The sequence below is a fragment of the Ursus maritimus genome, unplaced genomic scaffold, assembly GCF_017311325.1.
Source record: "Ursus maritimus isolate PB19 unplaced genomic scaffold, ASM1731132v1 scaffold_11, whole genome shotgun sequence".
NCBI classification, from domain to species: domain Eukaryota; kingdom Metazoa; phylum Chordata; class Mammalia; order Carnivora; family Ursidae; genus Ursus; species Ursus maritimus.
Genome location: NW_024423453.1, coordinates 46,634,437 through 46,650,569, shown reverse-complemented (window position 1 = coordinate 46,650,569; position 16,133 = coordinate 46,634,437). Strand labels below are relative to the sequence as shown.

Genomic DNA, 16,133 nt, shown 5'->3' with positions numbered 1-16,133 from the left:
TCCTCTTCAGGGAAAATAACTTGAAGCAAGTGTTCTTACATATTCCAAAGCAAGTAACAAATACAATGTGTGTAAAGCCTCCAACATAATGCTTTACCCCAGCCACCAATGAGTGGCTGCCTCAACTATACTTAGCTGCAGTGCCAGCACATTTTCCATTCTTATACTGAAGGAATCCAAACCACGCGCAGAAAGCAGTCTCAACAGAGTAAATAACTGTCAATGGTACTGGGGGACTTGAGGGAAATCCTTCTTCTCATGAAGACAGATGGTTGAAAATGGGGATATTTTATATTCACATTCTTGAGTTTGGACCTTTACTTATAAATCTAAGTTTAGATCTTAATTATAATGTTTCTAAAACTGCAATTTATGATATTTAACAGTATGTATCATTCTTGTATACATTTATCCAAAACAAAACGGGCACAAATTGGGCACATTTCTTAACTGCTTCTACTGTATTTCCCCAAATTTCTTTTTTCCCCTTAATTTCAAGTTCTGTCTCCCAGTATGTGTTGTTTTCCCTTCTTGATTTTTGGTTCTTTTTTTCCCCCCACATAAATAATAGCCATGTATGGGTTGTCAAATTTACATATATGTTACACACACTTTTAACACCATTCATTCCTATCTCATTTCTTGGCTTGCAAATTCTCTCACTGCCCCCTTTCATTCCAATACATGGACACAATCTCAGTGATTAGTACTTCCTTTCCCTCATCCATTCACTCACATCGATTTTAACGTGCATATCAATCATTTAGGGATCGAAAGAAGGCACAGATTCTGAATCAGTTGGGCTGGGGATCTGCATTTCTATGGAACTCCCAGGCAAACCAGCTGTTGCTAGTCCAGGACCTTGAGTAGCAAGGTGCTTGAGGATTTGATACGGAATTGCAGTCTGAGCTAGGAACAGGAGGGGCTTGGACCAAAGGGGAGAGGGAGACAAGAAAGAACAGCAGGGCAAAGGTAACTTTAATGTAGTGCCTTTGGGTAAGTGCATGTGGTTTAATCCGGCTAGATAATAGCATGCAAAGAGGGGTATCTGGTGAGGAGGCTGGGGAAGAGGAACCAGCTGGGGCATTTGAGTGCAGGGTGCCAAGGAACTTGGATTTTACTGGGCTTTCAAACAGAAATAACAGTATTAAACTTTCATTTTGGAGGGGTTCAGATAGCCTGGAAGATTGATTGGACCTGTTTGATATGACAGGGAGATGAGTTTTGAGGCATTTTGGTAACTCAGTTGAGAAATGAGGGATTGAAAGAGGCAAGAGAAAGGAGAAAAGGTGATGCATTTGAGACGCAAAGAAAGTAGACCCATAGCTCTCCCCATGGGAAGAGAAGTGGAGGCCAAACCACACTGCAGAGTTTGTGAGGGGTCCCCGGGGGCAACAAGCAGAGAATGAGTAGGAAGCAAAGAAGTGAGTGCCAAGTAAACCTCTCTAGAAAACACTTAGTTGTTAAAGGGAAGAGAAATTTGGGATCAAGACAAGGCAGGGAGACACAGGACAAAACATGGGAGAAACAATTTTTGTTTACACTTTGAATAGAAAAAGTCTGTAGATTGAACCCTTGCAGCTGAGAAAAAGGGAGGATAACTGATGACTTGAGGTCCCCAGAAAGCAGAGGGAGATGCCCAGCTCTAGGAATTAACACACAAGGGCAGGGATTAATCTTTGTGGGAAGGGGGCATTTTTCTCCCACTTCTGTGAATGAAGTGTCACCTCCTTCCTTGCCATCTGAGAGGGTTATTTCTCACTCATGCTTTTCCTGTTCTCCCACATCTCCTTTGCCCCATATATCCAGAGACTATTGTGACTTGCCTGTCAGCCTTTAGGGGATAACTCTGAAATCTGTACGGTGTTAAAGCTCTTTGCTTCCGAGTCTACTTCCTATAGTCAAGGATGACAATATGCTGACTACCCAACTCCTTTTTTTTGGGTCGTAATATATATCATCCGACTGGTATCTGAAGTACCTGTATTAGTCAAGGTTCTCCAGAGAAACAACCAAAAAATGGACAGACTGACTGATTTTAAGGACTGGCTCAGACGATTATGGAGGCTGGCAGATCCAAAATCTGCAGGGCAGGCCAACGGGCTGGAGACGCAGGCAAGAGTGATGTTGCAGTTCCAGCCCAAAGGCAGTCCGGAGGCAGAATTCCCTCTTCACCGGGACCTCAATCTCTTAAATCCTTCAACTGACTGGATGAGGCCCACCCACATTCTGGTGGGTAATCTGCTTTACTCCAAAACTACTCATTTAAATGTTAATCTCACGGAGCCCTATTGCGGCCCGCGGGAGATGGGGGCACTGGAGGCGGCCAAGGTCCACCTGCCTCCCCTTTACCCCCCACGGGCTCCCGGCCCAAGGCGGGAGGACTGGGCTTGTGGGGCAGGACGCGGTCTGCGGTAGGGAGCTGCGGGATGAGAGCCGTCCGTGGGCTCTGAGAAAGCCTCGGGGTCAGAGGGGTGCATCGGCCACCAGGCAGGGCCCGCCGGGGCGGGAAGCGAACTAGAGCTGGGGTAGAACCGACGGGAACTGGGCGCGGGTCTCTGCCCGACCCACCTCCCCCTCCGCCGCGCGTCACTGAGCCCCAACCCCTCTCCCCGGCTTTACCTGGCGGGCGTCTCTTTCTGGCCTCGGTCGGTTCTCCGCCAAGCCTGACGTTAGCTGTGAGGGCTGTGGGACTCGCACGGCGGGCCATCAGCCGGGCGGGCTCTTCAGGTCTGTGCCGCCTGCGCGGAGAGAACCGTGCTCGCACAGCCCGCGAGCCGGAGGCGCTGCGCTGCAGTCTCCCGTGTGCGTTTGGATCCTCAGCACTTTAGAGCAGGTTGAAGCCATTACCACCCTCACTTCACAGCTCTGATAACCGAGACCAGAGAGGCTGAGAAATTCGCCCAGTGTCACACAGCTAGAAGGCAGCCTAGTCGGGATTTGAACCCAGGCAGCCGACCTGCGACCCTCACCCTGTCTTTGGACACCACCTCTGTCTGGAGCACAGGCCATGTTAACTGCTGGAGTCCACAAGAGGGAAGCCTTCAGAATAGGACGTACACCCTGGAGGGGAGAAGCGTTGCTGGTGGGACACACGGGTCTGCAGGAGCGAGGCCTGTAACACGATGGTTTGCTGAAGGCGGGTGACATCTGGTCCCGGCCTGACCCCGCCTTGGCTCTTGGCTGTGCCTCTCCCCTGGCCTCGGTTTTCCCTTTCTGCTGTCGGGCGGGGGTTGATCGCTCTTTCACTTGTTCTTGGGGCAGCACGGAGTTTAGCGGGACCCTAAAGAAGTTACTTTCCCGAAGGTTAGCTCTGAGGCCCTCTGTGGCAATCAGTGCCCGGCGGGAGTCAGCCCTCAAGCAGCCAGCACCACAGCGTTTTTGTCAGTCACTTCCCTCAACCTTCATCTCCTCGCTGGAAATCAGGTCCTAATAAAACCTAACATGGCGGGGGTGGGGGCGCCTGGGGGCTCAGTGGGTTGTGTCTGCCTTCCGCTCAGGTCAGGATCCCAGGGTCCTGGGATTGAGTCCCCTGTGTGGGGAGTCTGCTTCTCCCTCTCCCTCTGCCACTCCCCCTGCTCGTGCTCTATTGCTGTCAAATGAACAAATGAAATCTTTACGGAAAAAAACCCAAAAACCTAACATGGGGCCTGTTTTGAGCAACCTCCCTTCCCACCCCCACCAGAGGTGCCCCTGTCTTCCAACCTGGTTTTGAGCTCCTCCGTAGCTAGCACAGGCTCCGATGTTATAGGTGCTTTGTCTGTAACCCTGCACCCCCTCTCCCCACCCGCCCCCTCAGCTACCAAGAAGATCCCACTTGGAAAAGCTTTTTCTACTTCTGTCCTGTGCACTTCGACTAGTGCCTAGCACCCTAAATATTTGTTGCATGGCTGAGTGCATGGGTAAGGATTAAAGGAGGTGATGTATCAACCAAGCTTAAATAATAAAAAACAAATATTAATCACATCTAAAAAGTATCTTCACAGCAACTTCCACATTCATGTTTGATCCGAATATCTGGGTACCATGGCCTAACCAAGTTGACATGTAAATTGAACTATCACAGTACCTATCTCATTCAGGTGTGAGGATTAAATACATATAAAGCATCTGACAAAACTGTCCCCACACCGGGGAACCAAAAAGCTATGTGGTGTGTGTGTGTAAGTTCTTTATCAGTGGCATGGTTTTAAAGTTGCTTGAGGGAATATTGAAAACACTTTTGAAATTTTCATTTAATCCAAAAAGGAGTTTGAAATACCCAAGGTTACTTCTCCCTATAGTCTTAAATACAGCATAATTCAGTATGGCATTATGTATGTTACAAAAGTTCTACTTAAAAGCATTTTTTTTTTCCTGAGACTATATATATGGATGATCTCATCCTTTACATAGCAAATATTATATAATGCCCTTTACTTTCCTAAAATAAAATTCATAAATAATATAACCTCCTTACACACATAATTTATAACAAACCAATGTAATGCCCTAGATGTACTATTTAAAAAGTAACATATTAAAATATATTTTAATAGAGAGACATTGAAACACTAGAAAACACAATGAAGCAGGCAGAAGCTTCCATCTCTATGTAGTCTCCATGAATGCTACAATTACAAAGGAAGATGGATATACACCACTCAAATTCATTAGTACAGTAGCTGTTATTAATGTTGTTTTCCAAATTTATGTTAATTCTTTTAAAAACCCTGAATCTTACAAAGTAAAATCTTCCCTCGATTTACACAATGGTGGCATTCCTGGAAAATTCAGCATATACTAAAATCATGTGAAAAACACATTGATCTTTTATGTAAAGCAGAATTAAATTCTTAGCTTAGATAATTATAAACAGCTTTTTCACCCACATGAATGTCCAGCAGAACATTTAAAAGTCATGCAGGAGTGGGGGACAATTCCTCATTCTGTGGGGTGTCCCATACATTACAAGATATTTCTGTTACCATCCTCAGCCCCCATCCACTATGTGCCAGTAACTCTCACCCACCATTATGCTAACCAAAAATGTCCCTACACTTCCAAAACATCCCTGCTGAAAATCACTGACATATGTAACCACTCGTTTCAGCATGAATTAATGGAAATGAGACCTCTAAGTTTTTAAGAGCTAAGATTAAATGTAACAAATCACATGCAGTACCAGGAAAATGTTCAAGATAAATTCAAAAGGTTTATTGCACCAAATGCCACAGAAAAATGGATCAAAATAATACATGAACAAGTTTTAAGAAAAAATTTCTATACATTGACATTGATATCTATTTACCTGATCAAAAATATAAAGTCCTATCAATTTGTCTTACTGGAGCTTAATAACAAATCTCAGAATTTTCTCTTTTTAAACACCACTTAAATTTAAGCATATTGCAATCTTGCTCCCAAGATATATATGGTCACCAAAATTTTGACATTTAAAAATTAACACTCAGAGGGGGCTGCTTGATTTAGGTAAATATTGTATTAAAATATCCCCTCCCCCACAGCACAATAAAAAAAACAAATGCTTCACATTTACCAAGAGAAGCTAAAGACTTTTTCAATTTAATGGTGAAAGTATGCATGAACAAAATACTTTCAAAAGTACATATTAGTGGGTAAATCCAGACATTTAAAAGAATTTTAGGGTCACTTTATATTCTTTATTTTTATGTACAACCAACTCTAGTGAAGAACCTAAAAAGCTACAGACTAAATTTTTTATAAAATCTCAGGACCTAATTATAAGAGCCTAAACAACAGTTTAGTATCACTTAGCAAGCGGGGACTTTCCTCCCTCCAAAAAAGTTACTTTTGAAAAATATGGTAAGTTTAAAAAGTTGCGATGTGTAAACGGCAGTTCCATGGGATGTGAAAAGATTATAGTTACTTTTATTAAAAAACAGCACACTTCAGAAAAATGGATTGAAGCCTGTACAAAAAGCTATTTAACACTGATAAAAATAAAATACTTTGGAATTATGCACAAGTATGGAAGCTACATTTTAAATTTTCATTGTCAGGTTTAAACATACACAATTATCTTTACATTCATATCACTCGTCAATCTATTAAAAATAAAACTGCAACATGCTAGAAAGAGGTCCATCACAGTAACATTTACACACTTCTGCTGTCATGCCTCACTAGCTTGCTTAAAAAAGCAAGATGCTACAAAAGTTACACTCGACAGGTAAGACTGAAAAGTTGAAGAAACCCTAAAGGTGGAATCCTGTCAACTGAGGTAGTTTTCTTTTTTTTTTTTTTTTTTTAATTTTAATTTTTTCTTTGAGGTGGGCACTGGGAGGGGGCGGGATCCCTTTCTTGCCTCTTGGGCTACTACAGAATGAAGCCACCGGGTGGTGTGAGGGGGTGTATCTCAACGCAATTCCATGAGATTTTTTTTTTTTCTTTTCCACTTTTGGGAAGAGGTTGAATTTCAGACAGACAAAACTTGAGTGTTATTTAAAGGAGGATTATAAAAGAGCAGCAACATTCTTGGTCTGTTTTTGTAGGCAATAGATGTGAGGATTAGGTTCTGACTGGAATCCTGAGTGTCACTGGGACAACCCCCACACGTGACCCACCTGTAGTTTTCCAACAGACATTTTCCGAGAGAGAGTTTTAGAACAGTAGATTGAGAGGCAAATTAAATTTTCTCCGGCTTTGAGAGGACTGGGCTAAATTTTGATGTTTGGAGTTTAGAATCAACCATTTAAAGCTCCATTTCCCTCTACACGGGTCTAATTTTCAACATGCCGCTATGTATACACATTTTGAATGAAACTGGTTTTGTATCTAGTTATTTTCTATGAATCCCTGGAAAGTGGTGACTGAGGGAAAGTGCTCAAAACATGTAAACAAGGAAAGGGGAAAGAGAGATGAGGGGTATGCTCTAAACTGGTACAGACGGGAATGATGTAACATCAGCTATTATAATTTATTCACACGTAACGAGAAACAAATGATGAGTGAGCTGAGCCACAGGTGAGGTTCATTCTCTGTGTAACATAACAGCAAGCAGTGATGTCACGAAACTGGAGACTTTGAAAAACCAAACTCAGATGTCAGACAGAGGAAGTAAGATAAACATAAAAAGGATGGAAAACGTCAATCTTGTGAAGGAAAGGCATAAAATAAAAAAATTACAGATCTTAAGAGCCTTAATGCACCCACCTACATTTCACATCATAAAGAGAGAGGGAGAGGGAGAGAGGGAGAGAGAGAAAGGGAAAGCAGCGGTTCTGACATATTCCTAAAGAATTGTTACACCTATTTTTCTCCATTGGTACTGCTGCAATACTCTTTCAAACAAATAACTTGCATTTGTAAAAGAATAAACAAATTTATGTAACTTGGTGTTTAGAATCAGGATTTTATCAAATAAAAAATCTGAAGTCATTCTAACCCCTAAAAGCGAAGTTACTTCATAATCTCAGGTACGAAAGGGTACACGAGAAGGACCGGAATTAATTCATACAGCGGTGAAATGAAATCAGAGCCTGGTTATAATCAACCTCACTCAGGATCTGCAAGGTGCTAACAATGTTCTGATTTGTGAGATTAGCGCCTGTCTTTTCACGATCTAGTTTTGAAAAGTCTTTTCCTTTACCCTGGACGTCAGTATGTGGTCTGACGTGGCCAGAGTTCATGGCCAGTAAACTAAGTAAAGTTTCTTTTACATTTGACAAAAAATTAAGGTTTCTAAAAAAGTGAACCATGCTAATACACACGCCTTCATTTTGGCAGATTTTATAATGGGTAAGTTAATTTCTGGAGAGGTGTTTTGCAAAGGACTTAGGGATTAGAAGGCACAGAGATGATAATGTAAAAACTGAGATCATTTATGGATTGTTGGTAAATGTACAAACTAATTCCTACCATTAGTCGTCCTGAACTGTTGCAAGTTCATTTCCCGCCAGGCCAGTTGTGCCTTTCTAAGTACAAATAGTCATTTGTATTAACTATTATAAGAAGAAAGTGGCTTCAGGCGGAAGAATTTAGCAACAGAAACACTCTTGCGCTTATAGAAATAACTTTGGTAAATGGCCTCTCTTAAAAAGGCTGCTGAAAGCTCTGAAGTATGAGGATAAAACATATGGTATGAGACTGTGCACTCTGCTGCTCTGAACTACATCTTGATGAGATTAAGATGCTACATTGATTCCTGGGTTTATTGCACCAACAGTCCGTCTCTAACCTACCTGTGGCCGCATCTGCAACAAGGTAAACTCCAAGAAGATGTGGAAACAGTGGGTCCCTCAAGCACCCTCTGCCCAACGGTCGATCCTCTGTCTTGTCTTCTGTCAGGCAGTAATGCCTACAGCCGCCAGAGCGGAAGATGGCACAATGCGGCTTGCTTGCTTTCAACCTTTTGTAAAAAGCAAACTCTACCCTGGAATCCAAATCCCTTGTTCTGACTGTCTTCTGAGAATAGCAAACCGCACGTTCTCCACTTTGGAGAGCTCATGCTTAAACTGTGAAACGCTGTCCTACTGGAATGGTGTGTACACCGGTTACCCCTGCTCCCAAGTCCCTTGTCATTCTGCCCAAACACACAAGGTAATCAGTACCAGCAGCTTAGTGTTTAGTGTAGTGTTTACGTCTCCTCCTACCAAAAAGGTCACTCTCTCTGTTGATTCATGGGTAACAAAAGGCCAAAGAGTATTCACGAAAAACACAAATGCCATTATGTCAAGTAAACCTAAGTCGTCCAACGAAGCATCCACCTGAAAGCAACAAAACAAAACATAACAAAGCGCTGGAATGACTGTTTCCGTTCGCTCTTCTCATGCTTTTGACGTCACAGAGAGCTTATTCCTTTCACCTTCAGTTGAGAATCGGATTTTTTTTTTCCTTCCAAGGAAGAACTGTCCTGAGCTTTAGCTTATAAGAGTATTTGAGCGACATAAGGAGAATGAGTACTGGCAATAGCAGTCAACAGAGGCAGGTCGTTGGATTCAATCCTGAACAGTGAAAAAAGAAAATATTAAAGTAGCATGATTTTACAGGAAAGCATTATTGCTAGGTACCAAGCTTGCCAGAACATTGCTTAAAACTAACGACAAAGTGAGAGATGGAAAAATGCTAAACCTGGTCTTTTAATGTGATCTCCCAGTGGCCGCCACCCGACAACGCAGAGAAAGATGCAGGTGTGCTGTGTGTGGGGGGGGGCGGGGCACAAAGCTCGTCTTCCCACAGCCAGGGTCGCCCAGTTTAAGCCCAGAACTTGTCTATTTTCCTCAACAATGTCATCGGGCTGTACTCTAACATCCTCTTCTCCAGTATCTCCTCACTCATGCAGTGGCACTCGAACACGTACTGAGATTCTGCTACCTGGGCTGGAATCAGGCTTAGGAGAATGATGAAGGTGGGAGAATTTTTCCAAAAACTTGGGGATTTGTTCAACAGGTTAGACAATTTAGATCCTCACTAAGCTGAGCTACAAGATACTGAGAGCAAAGTGACACTAATAGATATTGAGTCAAGAGACATCACAGCATCAAATGGACGCGGCTTTGGCTGCCTCTCTTACAGCAGAGGCGGATACAGCATGGTCACTGGCTAAACACTGCCAAATGTCCTGAAAAAAATTAGGACTGCTTCAATCCGTGGAATATGTCCTATTTTTTTTCCCTTGAATTCCAAAAATGAAAAATCAAAAATAAAATTTAAAAAGGTAGCTGGCATTACTTTATGGAACTTTCTATGCTTTCTCCAGCAACGCTGCCTACAGATCTCCTTTCAGGGTAGATAAGAAGTTCTTCAGTACCTTTTGTGCTGCTGGCTCTGACTAGGAGAGGAAGGGGCTAGAGTGAGGCTGATGTGACCCCCATTAATAATGCACCAGGAGGACCGACAGATCAGGAAGGTAAATAAATCCTTATGATCCTTCTAATAGTGTCGATGGACACCTGCCAGTCAGGAGCCAGGTAAAGATCCTAGAAATGTAAGGCACACATCTGGCAATGGAAACCTGGTGAGGCAGGGCTCACGTCTGAGGCTGGTAAAGAAACCTAAACAACAACTAAGAACAACATCAACAGCAACAAAGATACATCGCAAGTTAACTGCAAAAGCAAAGGCCTCAAAAGGGAAAAACGTTTTTTTAAATAAAGTATGGGGAAAAAAAGTATGACAGGAAATGCCAAGAGCCAAACAAAACACTAAGTCATATCCTGGGTGTGAAAGATGAAAAGCCTGACAAGAATGCAAAGGCCCGAGTGTTGAAATAGTACTTTGATTAGCAGGCTTGATAGAGAATTTCAAGCCTGACATTATATACACAATATTTCCTTGCCCCGAATTAGGAGAACCATCATCACAGAAAAGGGGGTCAATTCCCCATAGACACAATGTCTTTTTGTTAGCTCTCTGTTGAAACATTAAGCCGAGAGTAACATAAGTCAGAATTTCTTCTCTGAGAGAAGGTACGGCCAAGACCCAACCCTCTGGAAGAGGTCTACACTGTCAGTAACATCAGTAGGTCTCCTCTTCCAAGGGGCTTCTAACGAAAGAGGGGAAAGTACGGTCACCCTGCGGACATGCAGGTGGCCCCTGAGAGTCCAGGAGAAGGCCTTTCTTGCCTCCTCCAGGGAGCGAAATGTAAACACAAGCTCTGCTGCATGTCTGACAGGCTGCACTTTTGATATCTTACCGAAATGACTAGAAGTGGGCAGGCAGAATGGGATTAAATTTTTCACTTTCAAGCATAAAATAATCCAGGGAGGAGACTAACATAAAGTACCACTAGCTTAGAGTTCTGCCTTTGTTCGCAGGTATGAAACTCCGGTATCAGAGATACAAAGATGGGAAGCATCAGAGGCACACATCTCATGAACCCCGAACATTTCAATGGGGCACTGGGGCCCGCGGGTTCTGGGTGAGACAGGCTAAATGGGTCAGTCAGTGGGTGCAGTGCTAGGATCAGCCCTATCACAGGGGGAAACAGTGGCACTTCACAGAACTCACCCCAGTACGACACCTAATTCTTTCACATGGACTCGTGTGTGTCCACGAAGATATTCAGACAGCATCTTACTTTTAAGGTACATCTCCTGTAGTCTATCTTCAAGATGCATGATGCACTGTGAAGCCAATAACATTCACAATGAGGGCCAGGATTCAAGTCTCTGCCAATATTCTAAGAGCTGGAATTCTCTTAATTCATTTCTAAGGACATGGCTATAATCTCATTCCTTCCCAATACACTTAAAAATTACAAACCATATCAAACCATTGGTAGGTGTAAGAAAAGGTTTTTATAAAACAAGAGTTTACTTTTTCTAATGACGATTAAGATTTTCATACATATCGGCTAGTCTTTTTTAAAAAGCATTTTTAACGTAGCTGAAATCATTCTGTAAGTGTAATTATTTCCTACTTTTTAAAAACTTTGAAATAATCCTTTCCCTATGTTATTAATAAATTATCAATGTAATTTTTGTTAAGTAATTTTTGAGAATGTGAATTATCATTATTTACTTATCCACATGGCAATCTGAGTTTTTGTTACTGTAAGTAATTTTTTAAAGAATATCTTTGTTGTTTTCCTATAGCTAACATTATTTTGGCGAAATGTATCCCCAACAGTAGAGTAAATGGAACAAGTTTACTTTAAATTTTTTTTTCTCTCAAGAGTGTATTTTAACTAGGTCTTTAATAACAATAAAGAAAAGACAATTATTCTCAGGACATCTCTACCCTTGGAATTGTGTCCAACTTCATTTTTTAGAGAATAGCAACCATCTGTGTCTTTCACCAGAGGCAAATGCTTTTGCATTTGGCAGGCAGAGCCATCCAAGCATCTTCAGTAAGACACCTGATGGCTTTGGCAAGGGTAATTCCATCATACATAATTTTCTTCTAGACCATTACGCCTGTTATTTTCAAGGTAAAAAGATTAACAGATGCATTTGAAAATGTTGATCTTGATCTGGGCTGATCAGTGACATGGAAAAGTCTCTATTCGAGATGCAATCTTTTCAGTTTTTCATTGGTTTAAAATCTTAAATGCATTGTGTTGAGTGGATGAAAAAAACTGGTAAGTGACTAAGAGTAATAATCAAAGCAAGGAGGATTTCACCAGTTCTCACGAAAATGTTCCTCCAAATAAACACAGTTAAATGGTAAAAGGATCTCCTGCTAAGTTTCAGTTCCTTAAGTAGTAAACACGAGTTTTTAATAAGAGTGTTATAAAATATTAAAAAGAACATTCACATTACATGGCATCCTTTGTTTTAAATCGTTAATTTACGGTGTTTTCATAATCCCCATGAAAACTGTAGGTTGTAATGTGGAAATAAAGACAACACTGGTCTATATGGAACTTGAAATCAAATCATTTAGAATTTTTTTTTTTTTTTTTTTTTTTTTTACAAAAGGTTTGATTATCAAATAGAACTGCTTTGGGTTCTGCCTTCCCTTTTCTGGGATTTTATTCCTGAGATGGATTTCTTTAATTTTTACCTTCTAAAATTTTAAATAGCTAACTTTCTCCTTTCAAAAATATTGAAGGCTCTAATAGTCATTTAGTCATGTTTCATTCAAGTGATTTTTAAAGAATTTTAAACTGCAGATGAAATTTTCTTTGCGGTTTTATTAGGTTAAGTAAGTCATTCATAGTATCAAGTAGCTAAACATACTTCTGTCCAAAGGAAGTAAAAAGAATTAGCTATAGCAATTTAGCCTGGATAACTAAGATGTCTAATGTAGCTATGTCATAAGAGTTATGTATTATAGAATAAAATATGAAAGTTTGGCAAATACTTCTAACAGTAAAAGAAGTATAAAATCTAATGTATCTTCCTTTCCTTACAGAAAAAGAGAGTTCAGACTCCAAGTCAGCGTGATGCAGCTTGCTACTAGGAAAAAAACGGCCTGCAAATATAGAACAAAAGTAAGGTCGTCATAACCCTTAAGTGCTTCTCACATTACCCCCTGGAACAGAGGTCCGGCAAGAGTATGCTTCAGTCTAAAGCCCAAATAAAGATTATGGTGAAAAGCTGTTGTCAGTCTTTATAGCCAGTAAAATTATTTCATGAAACTAATTATTAGTAGCTGTTTCCTGGGAACTCATGACATGTAACGCTGTTCCAAGTGCTTTACCTGAATTGTTTAATTTCATTTTCATAACTGTATGAGATAAGCTCCAGCATCTCCTCAGTTTTATAGATGTAGGTACAGACTGAGACTTTGAGAAGTCACACAGTTAGGAAGTAGCGGAGCTTGGATTTGACCCTAGACTACTGGACTCTAAAGGCCACACTCTGCTGTACAGTGGCTGTTAGAGTGTCTCATATTGGCATAGTGCTTTGCCAGTTTTTTAAAAAGCAGTATCTCAGACCTAATTTTCAGAGGATTCTCACAATATGCTTGTCGAATGGGTACTATCTCGCTTTTACAAGTGAGAACACTGAAGTTCAGAGATGCTCAGGACTATCCACCATCACAAGACTCACTGATGGCAAAGCCTAGACTTTAAACCAGTTGCACTGAGGGGTCTCCCTGTTGTGCCACACTGCCACAGCTTACATGACACACTGTATTTCAAATCACCTTCTTGAAGGCCATGGGAGCCCTGGGAATTCCAAGGTATGTGGTGCAACTGTAGGTCATTAGAACCTGGGGAAAATTACCACTCCATTCACAATTACTGTAGGTAATTAATACCCAGCTTCCTCCTTTGTTATTAAATAGCTCTGTATCTGCAGAAGGGAAGTGAGGGATACTCTGGTCTGGGGGTATACTGCAGAGGGCAATGGAGTTTGGGGCGGGGGAAGGGAATAAGCCGAGAAGGTGGGCGCGCTCTCACCTCAGCGCAAATCCCTGAGGTTGGCCATCTCACTTACGCTTCTCCTAGCTATCTGCCCTTGAGCCTCTCTTCCACTTTTGAGACCTTTCTCCCTCCTTCCCAAAATGTATTTTTGCTCAGTCTCTGCACAGACACACACATATACTTGAAAAGTATCTGTTTTATATATTCATTCCAATGCCTGGGGGAGAGCTGTTAATCATTTTCTAGGAGTTTACGGGCTCTATTTGCTGTGTTTAATATAATGTTACGAAGTTGATTTTATTATTATTATTTTTTAAAGATTTTATTTATTTATTTGACAGAGATAGAGACAGCCAGCAAGAGAGGGAACACAAGCAGGGGGAGTGGGAGAGGAAGAAGCAGGCTCATAGCAGAGGAGCCTGATGTGGGGCTCGATCCCATAACGCTGGGATCACGCCCTGAGCCGAAGGCAGACGCTTAACCGCTGTGCCACCCAGGTGCCCCACGAAGTCGATTTTAAAATCTCGTTTGAAAAGGAACAACTGATACCATCTTCTATGGGTATAGTACGTCAAAATTGTGTTTATACAAATGATACTCCGTTTTATCCTTAGCAATTTTATGAGACCAGTCCCTGAACAAAAGGAACTAAAATCCCTTCAGAAACTGGCTTGCTTGATGTCGATCTGATAAAGGAGAACTAATGAGTTCTCCAAAGCAAGATTTTAAATTTCCTTTTATGCCTGATCCCTTCCCCCATACCTTTTTTCCTTTACCATATAACTTATTCAAGATTCCGTGTCACTGTGTGTTGTTTCATGGAAGAGCTACTGTTACTGAAATCTACCCTGTTTGCTGGTGTTATGTTGCACGTTCTATTTTTATTTATGCTAATATCCAATTATACTAAAAACAAAACATTTGGATCTGTGATTTTTTAATCAAGGTACTGTTAAAAGTGCTCTAACTATCTTTCTTTGGTGATATGAGAACAAGTACTTACAAAATCAGCAGGGAGGTGAAGCTTGTAAAGCTGTAAAATGGAGTGAAGCAAACTGGACACCTGACTCGAGACCAAGACATCCTGGCCCAGTTTCATGCTGTCCGTCACCTTCCTCTGACTTGTGGCTACCTGGACACTCCACTTGTCCGTGTCTGCGATAATACAGACGGCTTCAGCGATTGGCTCATCAAGCACTGGATGCTGGAAGACAAACACAGGGGGTCAACTCTCCACAGCACTGCCAAGTGGGACTCAGAATGTCCAGAATGTTTCTATAATTTAGCATTAGCCTAACGGTTCACAAGTTGCCAGCGAGAGCTACAGAAATTGAGAGTGTTACAGGGACTAAAATAGGAATGTCATCAAATTGTCATTTGAAACTCATGTGATAAAAACTGCATTTAAGCAGTATTTTTTTTCTTCCACCCCGGAGGTACGCTATAAATGTTGTTAATGTTCACAGATGAGTGAAAAGATATGTGCCTTCCCTACATTCCAGGATAGTAAAATTCCTTTCCTTTGAAAGACTGCACTTTCCTTTTAAAATGGAGAAAATTAGAATAAGGTGTAGGATTCTACTGCCATTTCTTCAAAACAGGGTCAGGGCAACTTAATATTCCCTTAAAGTTATAGCTTTAATCATTAAGCAGTATTTATTTAGTGACCATGTGTTACATACATAAATCAACTCTAACAACCAACTAAAATCAGATGGGGGACAAATTTTTCTAGAGGAGTCCAAAAGGTCAATGATGACTACTGATGAGTAACTTAAAATGCAAAATCCTCAGTAACTATGTAGTTACAGATACAGCAGGTTGATAACCAGTATATGGTGCCATTGGGCAAACAGAGTAAACACTGAAGCAGTCAAGGAAAAGGGCCTTAAAAACAAACAAACAAACAAACAAACAAACAAACAAACCAACCACTAATGGCCTGAAACTGATCAAAGTGTAACTGCTTCATCACCAGCACCTGCAACAAGGGCACTGTGGCTCACTGGGGAGGTCATGGATGGGGGGGTTCTCCAAACGAGTTATTTTAGAAGGCTGCAGATCCAGATATGGTAACAAAAAGGGACAGAGAAGTTGGCTCAATTATTTTAAAAGGAGAAACTTAATGGGCACAAGAAATGTAAAAAAAAAAAATCAAATGTGAAAAATGAGTCATTTTTAAATCACTGGATCAAAGAGAAAAGACTAATGACAAAAGGGTGCAGAGCTGAAACAAACCGTCAGGAATCTGTGAGCCCGTTCTTGAAGAAGGGGCCTGAATCTTTTCTGCCTGAATTCTTAGCCCCTAGCATAGGACCTGGCATTTGAAAAATGTTACGAAGTTAAAATGAGACAG

The 16,133-nt window shown here is 41.3% G+C and overlaps 1 protein-coding gene across 2 annotated transcripts in view; it reads right to left on the bottom strand.

Annotated features, from left to right (window-relative positions):
* Window positions 1–5,174: 5,174 nt before the first annotated feature.
* The window catches only part of FNIP2 (folliculin interacting protein 2), a 94,306-nt gene continuing 83,347 nt past the window's right edge, over window positions 5,175–16,133 (bottom strand). For both annotated transcript variants that reach the window (XM_040626404.1, XM_040626405.1), the window contains 3 exons: window positions 14,781–14,981; window positions 10,972–11,087; window positions 5,175–8,966 (listed from right to left, as the gene is read on the bottom strand). In XM_040626404.1, the coding sequence (XP_040482338.1) occupies window positions 8,888–8,966; window positions 10,972–11,087; window positions 14,781–14,981 (396 nt within the window). In that variant the 3' untranslated portion in view covers window positions 5,175–8,887. The remainder of the gene's footprint in view (window positions 8,967–10,971; window positions 11,088–14,780; window positions 14,982–16,133) is intronic.